Source organism: Mobula birostris, chromosome 7 (genome assembly GCF_030028105.1).
Source record: "Mobula birostris isolate sMobBir1 chromosome 7, sMobBir1.hap1, whole genome shotgun sequence".
Lineage (NCBI taxonomy): Eukaryota > Metazoa > Chordata > Chondrichthyes > Myliobatiformes > Myliobatidae > Mobula > Mobula birostris.
This window is the reverse complement of record NC_092376.1, coordinates 77,631,901-77,646,667: the sequence shown is the minus strand read 5'-3', so window position 1 is coordinate 77,646,667 and position 14,767 is coordinate 77,631,901. Positions and strand designations below refer to the sequence as shown.

General features: G+C 39.9%; 1 protein-coding gene across 1 annotated transcript in view; it reads right to left on the bottom strand.

Moving 5' to 3' along the window:
- Positions 1–284: 284 nt before the first annotated feature.
- ercc5 (excision repair cross-complementation group 5) overlaps positions 285–14,767 on the bottom strand; it is a 136,495-nt gene continuing 122,012 nt past the window's right edge. Inside the window, exons 23-26 of the mRNA XM_072264580.1 lie at positions 13,477–13,621; positions 12,042–12,241; positions 9,447–9,532; positions 285–1,691 (exon numbers count right to left, since the gene is read on the bottom strand). Of these exons, the coding sequence (XP_072120681.1) occupies positions 1,134–1,691; positions 9,447–9,532; positions 12,042–12,241; positions 13,477–13,621 (989 nt within the window). The 3' untranslated portion in view covers positions 285–1,133. The remainder of the gene's footprint in view (positions 1,692–9,446; positions 9,533–12,041; positions 12,242–13,476; positions 13,622–14,767) is intronic.

The following is a 14,767-nucleotide window of genomic DNA, read 5'->3' as shown; positions in this document are numbered from 1 at the left end:
TCACCTTATAAACAGATAAAACCAGGAGTGAGTCGTGTGGGCAATAAGGAGTTAGCAAAAGGAAAGAGGAAGCGAATATGCAAGACAATTCATATGAAAAATACAACTTGCAAATAGACCTGAAAAAAATAATTTCCACAAATCAAATCAAAGGAGAGATTTGTAAAACCTCTTTGCCATTTTCTACCAAATATTTTGATTGCATTTATTCCTCAACATCAAAGTGCAACAATTTATACAAAATGATCCATCAGCAGGTATGGAGCAAAATGAATAGATGAGACTTCTAAATTAGCCATAATTTATTACTATTCTGCTACAAGAACCAATTAGTCCCTCTGGCAGTTGTCACTGGCATATCAAATCTGTCAGAAGTTTTGGAAACATATTGTTTGCATTCACAAATGTTTCTATTTTCAAACATTTTCCAATTTCTAAAAAAACATAACCAACTACAGAGATAAGTTCCACAATAGTTCACATTTGTAAATTAATCTGTAGAATGTGACCATACCCAGAAGTTTCAAAACACAAGAGTGTCTAAAAAGTATCAGTGGATTAGTTAATGTGCAACCTGATCTATGGCTTAAATAAATTTTGGCAGTAGCTTTGTCCCAGATACTTTGAAGATCACAGTAATGTACTTTCCTATAAACAGAAGCAGTTGTGGGTTGATTTGTACAAGTCACCATTTTATGGTATACATTTAATCAATACAACATATTCACATGGTTTTCCAGGTTATCTTCTGTTGCACATAATCGTGATGTCTTTAAAAATGCCTTTAATCTACCATGCATAGTAAAATAGTTGATTTTTTTTACACTGAAACATGATAAATCATTCAAAGTAGCAGCTTTGAACCAAAACTTCAGATAACTTAAGAACTTTAAAAGTTTTTCAAGCAATATTTCACATGACAAGCATACATTCAATTTATTCCAACTGTAAATTGCTTGCAAGTTGGATAATCAGAACTTTGGGCCTCTAATAGACAGCAATGGGATTTAACCTTGAATTAACAAATTTTGAAAGAGACAAGCCTTCAAATTTCATCCTGCTGAAACACAAATAGGTATTTCAAGCCAATATCTATTTACCAGTACAGAAAAGGGTGCTGTAATGGCGAATAATTATTTCTTTAATTTCATTCTTTGCTTTGTTTTAAGTCCTTTCATCCTTCCTCTATGTACAAACACAGGTTTAGCTGTCACCATACAATTATCATCTTCATTCTCCTCACTTGAGCTACCACTCCTATGGGCAGTTTTATCTTTTTGATTTTTCATCTGCTCTTCTGGCGTTTTTCTAACAAAACTCATTGTTTTAGGGTATTTTTTTGACATAAATTCAGACTCATCATCTCCAGAATGGCTTGACTCTTCGGAGAGATTAATTGGTCCAATGAAACCTCCTCCGGATGGCTGATCTGGAGATTGCTTTGGCTGCTTTCTCTTTCTGCATTTTAATTGGGAATTGCTAAATTTACTTTTGGTTCCCAAGGCAACTTCCTGAGCCTTTTCTGCTGAGTTAGCAGTCCCCTCTGGTATATCAGCAGTTACATGTCCCTCTGTTGAAGTTTCTTCTTCTTTTCTCAACATACAAGTCACAGCTCTGCGAAGCCTTTGGCTTTTTATTGTTTGTTTCTCATACTGTTCCACTCTGAAGAAGGTATCAATACGTGGTTGTGACTGCAAAATAAATTAAATGGTTACAATAGTTCACAAAACTAGAAGTTAAAATCAGCAATGGTGCTTGTAGTAATCTTATAACTGGCTTTGTGACAAAATGAATATAGAAAAGAAAAATGATTAATCATTAAACTCTCTCCTTTGGCAAGTGGGACCTGTACAAGAGAGAAGGGTTGCATCCTAACTGGAGGATCTGCAGTATCCTTGCAGAGAGGTTTGTTAGGCTATGTAAGAGGATTTTAATGTATGAAATCACTAGAGCAGTAGGCCAACAAGTGGACAGATTGAGGAGAGTACAGAGATTCAAACAAGCAAGTCTAATAGGAAAAACAGGCAGAGCCAAATTAATGAGCATGGCAGGACTGATTGTATTTATTTTAATGCAAGGAATTCAGGCTCTAAATAGATGAGCTTATGGCCTGGATTAGTACCTGGCACTGTGGTTTTGTAGCCATTACAACAACTTGGCAGCTCAACAATGCAGGGCTTAGATGGTTCACACATCACTGAAAAGGATGTAAAGAGGTAAGGAAGCTGCATTACTCATTAGGGAGAATGCTACTGATACTTCGGAGGAGTCATCCAGCAAGGTCAAATGGGTAGAGCTCATCTTGAGACAGAAAAACTTACTTGGCCCGATAGACACCCCCAAACAGCTAGCAGGAGATAGAGGAACAGATATATATAGACTAATCATGGAAAGAAACAAAAACAATGTTTGCGTAATGGGTGATTTTAACTTCCCCAACATTGACTAAGACTTCCTTAGCCCCCGAGGCTTAGATAGAGCGGAATTTGTTAGGCACATTCAGGAGCGTTTCTTGAAACAACATGCGGATAGTCCAACTATCTGTACTACACATTGTACATTGTGATTGAAAATCCGGTGTGTTTATGCTGTGGGGGGGGGGGGTTTGTAGTGATCAAATTCCATAAGTTTTAACATATTTATGGATAAGGATAAGACTAGTTCTCAGGTGAAAATGCGTTAATTGGGAGAAGGCGAATTACAACCATGTTAGGCAGAAACTGGGAGAAGTAGATTGGGAGTAGCTGTTTGGCAGTAAATCCATATGCATGATATCTGGGACACACAAAATTGTGGAGGAACACAGCAAGTCAGCATTTCGTGCGCGCTGCTTTGGATTTCCAGCATCTGCTGACTTCCACGTCTTTATGTTATGTGGGAGTCGTTTAAAGGCCTGCTGGTTAGAATTCAGGTTGGCATGCAAGTTGGGAGCCATGGATAACAAATGATATTGTACGTTTAATCAAAAAGGGAACAAGTGTACGCAAGACTTAGGAAGCAGAAATCAGACTAGCCCCTGAGGAATATATAGAAAGCAGGAGAGAACTTAAACAGGGAATTAGGAGGGCTAAATTCCCAGGGATACTGAAGGAGGCAAGGGAAGAGATTGTTGGAGAACTGAAAGAGATTTTTGTATTCTTTTTAGCTAGAAGCTGGAAGAATAACTAATATCCTTAACAGGGATAATGCATGAAACTATGGGCCGGTGAGTCATACAACAGTGATAGGGAAATTATTTAAGATTCTTAGGAATAGGACTGACTTGAATGTGGAAAAGAATGGCTTTGTGCAGGCAAGGTTCTGTCTCACACATTCAAGCTTTCTGAGGCAACAAAGATAATTGAAAAAGAGTAGGGCAATGAATGTCTGCATGGATTGTAGTGAAACATTTATCAAGGTCCCTTACTGTAGGTTGGTCCAGAAGATTAAGCCATTTGGGATTGACAGTGGGTTGATAGGCTGGATTCAAAAGGGATATGGTAGGGTTGGAGGTATGTTTTTATGACTGGTTGTCTGTGAAGAATGGTGTTCTTAAAGGATTTTAATGAAAATGTGGATGGTTAGATTGGTAAGTTTGCAGGCAGTGAGCATTGAAGAAGTTGTGGGTAGCAAGGAAGGTAGTCAAAGGATATGTTAGAATCAGCAGGAAGTTTGGATGGAGAAATGGCAAATGGAGTTTAACCTGAACATGTGAGTTGATGCATTTTGGGAGGTCAAATGCAAGAGAAGTACAGAAAATGGCATGTCCCTTTGAAGGGAGTCCCTTTGTCCCTTGGAGTACAAGTCCATATCTTCCTGAAAGCGGAAACGCAAGTGAATAAGGTAATCAAGAGAGCATATGGCACACTTGCCTTTCTCAGTTGGGACAGGAAGTATAAAAGTTGGCAAGTCATGTTGTAGCTGTATAAAGTTTATTTAGGTCTCATTTGGAGGACTGCAGTTCTGCTCTTCAGATTAAGAAAAAATGGGAGGCTTTGGAGAGGATGCAGAAGAGATTCACCAGGATGTTGGGCAAACCTGGATAGAGTTATGTAAATTATGAGAGGTATAAATGAGGTAGATAGTCAAAGAAATGTTAAAAACTAGAGGGCAGACCCAGAGTTAAACTGCTGGAAAACAGTTTCTTCAGCCCAACTCATTCCATGTCGATCAAGGTACCAATTTAAGGTAACCCCATTTCCCTGCGTTAAGCTCCACATCCCTCTCAGACTTTCCTACCCAATATACAAATATCTTTTAAATGGTGTAATTGTACCTGCCTCTAGCACTGAGCATGTCAGACAGAATTTGCGTATAAAAAGAGAGAAACATAAATCAAGAAGAGTACACAGTCCTTTATTAGGAGAGTGATAAAAACAAGATAGGTGTAAATTGCAGAGAAGGTGGGATGGGATGAAGGACACACTTCTGAAAGGGCAAGGCCATCATTGCTAGGGAGGGGGTGGTAAGCTATTGACAAAGCCATCTGTTTCACTTTCAATTGGAGCTATCAGCGCATAATTCTGGTCTTCATCAGACCAGAGTTCAGAGAAGGAAGTCTGAGAATCGGAGCAGGAGTGCTGCGAAAGCCATTTTGACTTTTTCTTTTTCTCATCGGAGTTAAGAGAGGCGGGACTGCGTAGGCATGTGACGTCAGGCAGTGAAGCGCGGAAGATTTAAAAGGAACACAGCCGTATACAGCGGGCAGCGCCATTTTGCAGGCTGTGGGGTGAGCCGGGAGCAGAGTGAAGGCTTAAGGGCTTTGGCTCAATGGGCTTAGGCGGAAACGGGCGAAGCAAAGTAGGTTTGGTTTTCAATTTTCCCTGTTATTTGAGAAAAGGGGGAAGTATGAGTGTGAGGGCAGCTTGCTGTTCTCAGTGTCGGATATGGGAGGTCCTGGAGTTTCATAGCCTCCCAGATGTCCACATCTGCACTAGGTGTGCCGAGCTGCAGCTCCTAAAGGACCGTGTTAGGGAACTGGAGCTGCAGCTCGATGACCTTCGTCTGGTCAGGGAGAGTGGGGAGTTGATAGAGAGGAGTTACAGGCAGGTGGTTACACTGGGGCCACGGGAAGCAGACAAGTGGGTCACGGTGAAGTGTCAGGTACTAGAGAGTACCCCAGTGACTGTGCCCCTTGACAATAACTACTCCTGTTTGAGTACTGTTGGGGGGGGGACGGGGAGAAAAACAGCTTACCTGGGGGAAGCAACAGTGGCCGTGCCTCCGGCACAGAGTCTGGCCCTGTAGCTCAGAAGGGTAGGGAAAGGAAGAGGAGGGCAGTACTAATAGGGGACTTGATAGTTAGGGGGTCAGATAGGCGATTCTGTGGATGCAGTCCAGAGACCCGGATGGTAGTTTGCCTCCCTGGTGCCAGGGTCCGGGATGTTTCTGATCGCGTCCAAGATATCCTGAAGTGGGAGGGTGAGCAGCAAGAGGCCGTGGTACATATAGGTACCAACGACATAGGTAGGAAAAGAGAAGAGGTCCTGAAAGGAGAATATAGGGAGTTAGGAAGGGAGTTGAGAAGGACCGCAACGGTAGTAATCTCAGGATTACTGCCTGTGCCATGCGACAGTGAGAGTAGGAATGGAATGAGGTGGAGGATAAATGCGTGGCTGAGGAATTGGAGCGGGGGCAGGAACTCAAGTTTCTGGATCATTGGGACCTCTTTTGGCGCAGGTGTGATCTGTACAAAAAGGACAGGTTGCACTTGTATCCTAGGGGGACCAATATCCTGGTGGAGGTTTGCGAAGGCTACTGGGGAGACTTTAAACTAGAATGGTTGGGGGTTGGGAATCAAATTGAAGAGACTAGGAGAGAGGAGGTTAGTTCACAAATAGAGAAAGCTACTAGACAGTATGTGAGGGAGGATAGGCAGGGGACAGAGAACGGGAGCACTCAGACCGAAGATGTCGGGGAGAAGGAAGAAAAAGATAACAAAGTTGTCTGCACCATCAGGGATAAACAGACAGCAAGAGGTGGAGAGTTTCTTAAATGCATCTATTTTAATGCTACGAGCATTGTAAGAAAGGTGGATGAGCTTAGAGCATGGATTGATACCTGGAAATATGATGTTGTAGCTATTAGTGAAACATGGTTGCAGGAGGGGTGTGATTGGCAACTAAATATCCCTGGATTTCGTTGCTTCAGGTGTGATAGAATCAGAGGGGCAAGAGGGGGAGGTGTTGCATTGCTTGTCAGAGAAAATATTACAGCGGTGCTTTGGCAAGATAGATTAGAGGACTCATCTAGGGAGGCTATTTGGGTGGAATTGAGGAATGGGAAAGGTGTAGTAACTCTTATAGGGGTGTATTATACACCACCTAATGGGGAGCGAGAATTGGAGGAGCAAATTTGTAAGGAGATGGCAGATATTTGTAGTAAGCACAAGGTTGTGATTGTGGGAGATTTTAATTTTCCACACATAGACTGGGAAACCCATTCTGTAAAAGGGCTGGATGGTTTGGAGTTTGTAAAATGTGTGCAAGATAGTTTTTTGCAGCGATACACAGAGGTACCAACTACAGAAGGGGCAGTGTTGGATCTCCAGTTAGGGAATGAGAAAGGTCAGGTGACGGAGGTATGTGCTGGGGAGCACTTTGGGTCCAGTGATCACAATGTCTCAATATAATTATGGAGACGGATAGCACTGGACCCAGGGTTGAGATTTTTGATTGGAGAAAGGCTAACTTTGAGGAGATGCAAAAGGATTTAGAAGGAGTGGATTGGGACAATTTATTTTATGGGAAGGATGTAATAGAGAAATGGAGGTCATTTAAAGGTGAAATCTTGAGGGTACAGAATCTTTATGTTCCTGTTAGGTTGAAAGGAAAGATTAAAAGTTTGAGAGAGCCATGGTTTTCAAGGGATATTGGAAACTTGGTTCCCAAAAACAGAGAGATCTACAATAAATATAGGCAGCTTGGAGTAAATGAGGTGCTCGAGGAATATAAAGAATGTAAAAAGAATCTTAAGAAAGAAATTAGAAAAGCTAAAAGAAGATATGAGGTTGCTTTGGCAAGTAAGGTGAAAATAAATCCAAAGGGTTTCTACAGTTATATTAATAGCAAAAGGATAGTGAGGGATAAAATTGGTCCCTTAGAGAATCAGCGTGGACGGCTATGTGCGGAGCCAAAAGAAATGGGGGAGATTTTGAACAATTCCTTTTCTTCGGTATTCACTAAGGAGAAGGATATTGAATTGTGTAAGGTAAGGGTAACAAGTAGGGTAGTTAGTGGAAACTATGATGATTAAAGAAGAGGAAGTACTGGTGCTGTTAAGGAATATAAAAGTGGATAAGTCTCTGGGTCCTGACAGGATATTCCCTAGGACCTTGAGGGAAGTTAGTGTGGAAATAGCAGGGGCTCTAACAGAAATATTTCAAATGTCATTAGAAACGGGGATGGTACCAGAGGATTGGCGTATTGCTCATGTTGTTCCATTGTTTAAAAAGGGTTCTAAGAGTAAATTAACAATTATTGGCCTCACACATCAAAGTTGCTGGTGAACGCAGCAGGCCAGGCAGCATCTGTAGGAAGAGGTGCAGTCGACTTTTCAGGCCGAGACCCTTCATCCTGACTGACAGTCCTGCAAGGACAGTCAACTTAATATGGTCCAATATGTCAAATGCCAAAGAAAAGAATTGACATCAATTTTTTTTTCACAAAATGAAATGTTTTTCAAATGAACCCTGTGGGAAATTATTTTCCCAGTCAAAAGAATCTTATTGGGTGCCATGGTAGCATAGCAGTTAGAGTGACGCTATTACAGCTTAGGATGCCAGAGTTTGGAGTTCAATTCTGACATCTTCTGTAAGGAGCCTATAGATCCTCCCCATGGAATGTGTGTGTTTTTCCCTGGTGATCTGGTTTCCTCTCACTGTACCAGTTAGTAGCTTAATTGGTCATTGTAAACGGGGTTGTTGGGCAGCATGGCTTGAAGGGATGAAAGGCCTATTACTCACCGTTTCTCAATAAATAAACAAAAATAAGTAAATCTCATTTACTTCAGAGTCCCTGAGAGAAAAGGGGCCTTATTCATCATTCCTGGATTTGAAACTAACGCTACGTCCACACTAGACCGGATAATTTTGAAAACGCCGGTTTCGAGTAAAAACGACAGGCGTCCACACTACGTATTTTTCAAAATATCTCTGTTCACACTAAAACGGATATTTGGGCGAATCTACTCCTACTGGGCATGCGCAGACACATCTACAGAAAACAAGCGAAGAGGAAACGGTATACTATTTACGTTTCTGTGGCGGCGTTGTGCTATTTCTATTAGTCAAAAACTAGAGTACCAACAACAACAGCGAAAGAAAGTTTTCAATAATGTCTTCGAGGAATACAAAGAAAACCTCCACTCGAAAAATCAGACCGGACTTCTTCATTTAGACAGACAATGAAGTCGAACTGTTTCTGCGAGTTACAAACGACTACAAAGTCAGCAGAGCAGTGGAGAACGTGGAGATGTTTAATTCCAAACAAACTATTAACGTAGACAATAAAGTAAACAACACACACATGAAGCCGTCCTCTACCCAAGATCAACAAGAGATTGGAATCTTCTGCCGCCAGACCTGCGCAGTGTTTCTGACATTAATATTCTTAAAGATAGACTCAATGAAATCAATTTAGGGGATCTAGTCAAAAAGGCTCACTTTACAATTTAACTCTCACGCCGTTAACAATGACTGCGCGTTATAACAGCCGTCTGGCAGTGCTTGCGCAGTGCCAAGCAGAAACAGAAAGAGCATTGTTGTTGTGGTGTTGTCATGACAGCGTTTTCAGATACCTCCGTTTACCCCGTCCACACTCCAACGCTGAACAATTGTTTTCAAATTTACACATTCTGGAGAGTGTTTTAGAAAAGCTCTGTTTTCAGGGGATGAAAATGCCATTTCACTGTGGACAGAGGGTCAAAACGAAGAGAAAAAGCTTTGTTTTCAAAATTATCCGGCGTAGTGTGGACGTAGCCTAAAACTCAAATGACAAAGCTTTGCAGCCTCACTAATTACAGTACTCAACTTCATTGAATTTATGAAACACTTTTGACAAACTTGACAAGTCCAATGCACTTCACAGTCAAGGTAATACTTTTCATTGTTCTGACGTAGAAAACACAGCACCCATTGTTAAATAACCGAGCTTCTACAAACAGCCAGATAATATATTTTGTTGAATGCCAACTAGGAGATTAATGCTGGTGAGAGAATTAACTTCCCTGTTCTATGAATCTTCTATGTCTGACCATTTAGAACCACATCCAAAAGGCAGTGCCAGTTTATCCTAGAAACCTATAAACAAGACTTGAATGTAGAAACTACTGATTTAGAAGTGAAAATGATTATCAATTGAAGCATAGAAACCCTAGGTCAACTGTAGAGTACCTAATGCACAAATACCACTAGAAAACAAAACAATTTACTGGAATAAAACACTTCCTGCTGTTCATTTCAGACGTACTTGTTGAGCATTGAGCTGCTTCATTACAGGTAAAAATACTTCATCAGTCTTCTTCCTTGTCCAACCAAAACGATTCTGACAAAATTTGCCAGTAGTCAAAGATAAACCAACGAAGTTTTACTAATTAAAAGAAGTGAATGAAAATAACAAACTGGATCAGTCTGGATATACTACTTTGTATGAGAAAACCACAGCCTGGCCAGATTTATTTAATTACTTGAATTTAACTCCTCCAGTTAATGGTGAGAATCTTACATCTCTGGAACAGATATTAAGAGATTAGTGCTATAACTTTAATCAGCATGTCCAGTGAAAACTGTGGAGAAAGCTTAGAGGGCACGTCTAGGGTTTGATTACTACAGGCCAGTCAAAGGACTAAGCTGACATGAATGAAACATTTAACATTGTTTAGATTTTGTCAGTCCTGAGCAATCATATTTGTAAGGCTATTCAAACTTCTAGGTCACTGGGATGGTGAGAATTATGATGATTCAGTTTGTTCTGGAGATTAAAGGGGTTTGCCAAGTAATAATTTGTAGGGATTGAGAAAAATCAACATTATTCTGCTGCAGTTCCCTATTTATTAGAGTATTTTTCCAGTGGTATCCAAAAGTTACTGGATGTCTACTTTATAGCTTGTGGAAAGCAGTGTTACATGGCCAGGACTTAGTTAAGCTCTTTTTCCAATATCTTTCATCTGGTTTTTGGATAACAGATACGTAGACACATAATACAATCATATTAATTACAGTAATCCAGTTTACAAATGTAGCCCAAAGAACACTACCATTAATACACATACAGTGGTGCTAGAAATTTTGTGAATCCTGTAGAATTTTCTCTATTTCTGCATAAGCATGACCTAAAATGTGATCAGATCTTCCCGCAAGTCCTAAAACTAGATAGAGAACCCAATTAAATAAATAACACAAAAACATTACACTTGTTCATTTACTTATCAAGAAAAATGATCCAATATTACATGCATTTGTTTGAAAAAGTATGTGAACCTCCAGGTTAATGCCTTCTACAAAAGCTATTTGGAGTCAGGTGTTCCAATCAATGAGATGAGATTAGAGGTGTGGATTGTAGAAGTGCCCTGTCCTATAAAGAAGACATTAAGTTAGGCTACTGATAGATGCAAAAGACCACTTGGATGTTCTACAATGCTTCTGGGACAATGTTCTGTGGACAGACGAGACAAAAATTGAACCTTATGGCAGGGATGCACATTGCTATGTTTGGAAGAAAACAGGCATTACACATCAACACCAAAACCTCATCCCAACTGTGAAGCATGGTGGAAGGAGCATCATGGTCTAGGGCTGCTTTCCTGTCTCAGGGTCAGGACAGCTTGCAATCATTGAGGGAACAATGAATTCAAAATTGTATCAAGACATTTTACAGGGTAGCTGTCTGTCACCTGAAGCTTAATAAAAGTTGAATAATGCAACAAGAAAACGATCCGAAAGACAGTAAATCAACAACAGAACAGTTTAAAAAGAGGAAAATTTGAGTTTTGGAATGGTCTAGTCAAAGTCCTGACCTTAATCCTACAGAAATGTTGTGGAAGGAGCTGAAGCAATCAGTTCATGCAAGGAAGCCCACCAGCATCCCAGAATTGAAGCAGTTCTGTAAGGAGGAAATGGCTAAAAATCCTCCAAGCCGTTGTGCAGGATGGATGAACAGTTACTGGAAACGTTTGGTTGACGTTATTGCTGTAGAAGGGGGTCACACCAGTTACTGAAAGCAAAGGTTCACATACTTTTTCCAACAAATAAATGTACTATTGGATCATTTCTCTCAATAAATAAATGAACAAGTATAATTTTTTGTGTTTGTGTTCTCTTTATCTAGTTTTAGGACTTACATGAAGATCTAATCAAATTTTAGGTCATTTATGCAGAAACGCAGAAAATTCTACAGGGTTCACAAACTTTCTAGCGGCACTGTAGCAAGTAACTAACTAGCATTGAAAGAAATCAAATGTGGTCAATAAGAAATGTATTAACTTCCAATAAATTATATATATTCAGTGGCTATTTTATTAGATACACCTATACACCTGCTTGCTAATGCAAATATCTAATTAGTTAATCATGTGGCAGCAACTCAATGCATAAAAGCATGTATGCATAGTCAAGAGATTCAGTTGTTGTTTAGACCAATGTGAAAAAATGTCATTTAAGTGATTTGCCATGGAATGATTGTCAAATGGAGTGGTTTGAGTATTAAAAACTGTTGATCTCCTAGGATTTTCACACACAACAGTCTTGAGTTTTACAGAGAAACACAAGACATCCAGTAGGCAGTAAGCCTGTGGGCAAAAATGCCTTGATAATAATATAGATTGGAGGAGAATGGCCTGACTGGTTCAAGCTGACAGGAAGGTAACAGTAATTCAAATATCCACATATGACAACAATGGTGTGCAGAAGAACACCTCTGAATTCACAATACCTTGAAGTAGATGGGCTACAGCAGTAGAATACCATGAATATAATCAGTGGCCACTTTATTAGGCAAGCATGTATCTAATAAAGTAGCCACTGAGTGCATGCTATTTTTTGTTACACCTTTCTAAAAAAGGATATTCTCTGATCTCATCAAGGTCTGGTCTTCCCCAGGACAGTGATTCTTTGGATTCATCTACAACCGGTTTTAAATACGCTTCTGCCACAGCTGGATTTGGAAACCCTGAATAGATGTCCAGGTGACGCAGTTTTTTCTTCACTTTTGTATCACTTGGATTCTCTCTTAATTTTTTATTTTTCTGGGCTTCAGTCCACCAATCTCTGAAAAACATTCGTTAGGTCAAGTGTTTAACAATCCGTGACTAATGCTGCATTTTCACAGAACTATTCCACAGATCTGGAATATTATAAATAGTTTCCAATAATATATGCAATTCCAGTAATTAAAGATGGGTAAAATTATCACATACTGAATTCACAGGGGACAAATTCACAGTTGGAATCAAATAAGTTTCATTATGAAGTGAGAACTGATACAGCAGAAGTGATAGCAGCAGGCAGAGAGTAGAGAGATCTGGACCTTGTGTTGGCAAGTTGGAATCAGCTGGATTGGCATCATGGTTAGAACAGACATCACAGGCTGAAGGGCCTGTTCCTGTGATACACATTTCTGTGTCTTAGGACAATTAATATTTCATACAAGCACAATTTTTTTGTAATTAGAACCTTGACAATGACCACAGCACATAAATAAAACATCCAAACACTGAGCTTTTATTTCCCAAACGCTCAATGCTTCAAGGTAAGAATAAGAGAAAATGCAAAAGCAAATATATTTTATATAGTAGATGGCAAAGAACTGCAAGTGCTTTTTCTTTGTAAAAATGTGTACTACCTTCAATAAATTTATATATTCAGCAGTGATTTCCTTACTTGATAGAAGGGAACTGCAGAATACCATATTTTGTAAAGATCAAAAGACTACAAACAACAGAGCAGCATTTTCCATTGGTGCTTGTTCACAAGATTAACATTTCCAAAAATCCCATGTGCAAACTTTGGAAGGATCAAGATGAAAATGTTATTTTTATCAGATGAAAATGTTATTTTTATCTATTACATGATAAAGATAGCTATTTAGTTGGTTCTATGCCGCTTCATTTAACATGGTCTTACAAAGTATTGGTTACAATGATAAAGATAGAAACAGATGATCAAATATATATATGGAACACTGCAGAGACTGGAAATGTCTGCTGTCATGGATGAATCATGCAGGTTACAATGTTAATCTAGCAAACTGGAGCTTCCCCCATCTGAATTTGGCAAGCTCAAGAAAAAGAATTTGGAAAGCTTAATTTATTGGAATTTATTACTCACAAGATTAAAAATATTGAATAAAGTCCACATCGAGATAAACATTATGTGGACAATCAAAGGAATGAAAGGTATGGAGCCAACTGGACTTAAAATTTTCACATTCTATTCTGTTGCTATTGACCAGTAAAAGTCAACAAGATAGGATCTCTGACATAAGATACCACATGATAACCTACCGAATACGATAAAGTGGCTCCAGTCCAGGCCCAAGGAATTCGTTAAGGAGTTCCATTGCTGTTACATAACCTACACCAGGGATCCCCTCAGTGTAGTCACTGCCCAGAAAATAAGCAAGGTTTATCAGTTTTCGTCTATCAAGGCCTGGAACACAAGAACATGAGAAGTGTAATTAATATCTATATACTACTAAAATTCTCAGGCTCTGTTTGTGACCTCCAATTAGCCAAAACAGTGCATTACAGCGGAACTTTTTTTTTGACTAAATCAACTTAAAATGCGCTAACTTACAGAATGCATGCGAAGTTCAGGGTTATATATTTGTATAAAATTTCTCACTCGTCAATCAACAAGCCCTGCTTTCCACAACCTCAGCCGATTCCAGCTTTAATGGAAACAGCGATGCGATGCAGCACCATGACGCATGCGCACGGCCAGCCTCAGCAGCACCTCACGATGCTCGCAGAGCCAATTCCAGCTTTCATGGAAACCGCGGCGTGACACCACGACGCATGCGCACGGCCAGCCTCAACAGCACCTCACAATGCTCACAGAGACGATTCCAGCTTTCGTGGAAACCGCGGCGTGACACCACGACGCATGCACACGGCCAGCCTCAGCAGCGTCTCACAATGCTCACAGCAGCGACACCAACCGCAGCAAAAGAGCAGGTCTATCACGTCCATTTAGGAGAGTGCCAACCACATCATCAAGAAAAATTAGCATCCTGGAGGTTTTGGTGTTACTGCTTTGTATCTTCTATCAAGCATTAGGGTAAAAAAAAAATATGATCAGCCTAAATATGCCGCGTGGAAAGAGAAGGGGGGACATTATGGTCAAGGCTGCGCTACCTTTCTCTCAAAGGGTGCCCCAACAGGTCACCAGGTTGTCTAGTTAATATCAAAATTCTTATGTTATGACTTTTACTCCAGCAATGACCCCCAAGATGGGCCATTTTCAACCTCATGATGAGCTTTAGATCAAATGCAAAATTTCTGTTATTCACCAGATGCTGGAAGACCAAGTGCTACAAGTACTCAGCAAGGCAGGCAGCTTCTGGGAAGAAAAATAAAATTTCTGAAGCAATTTCTTTAATCCGAAATATTAACTTAATTTTTCTTTTCAATAATGCTGCTTGGTTGATAAGTATTTCCAATACTTTCATTTATATTGGACCAAATATCTATGGCATTAAAGATTTCTATTTCTAAAATACCACCCAATGTTGTTCATGCTTCGGATCACCAGCAGCCAAAACCCTCAACCTTCATCAACTCTTGACTTCACTAT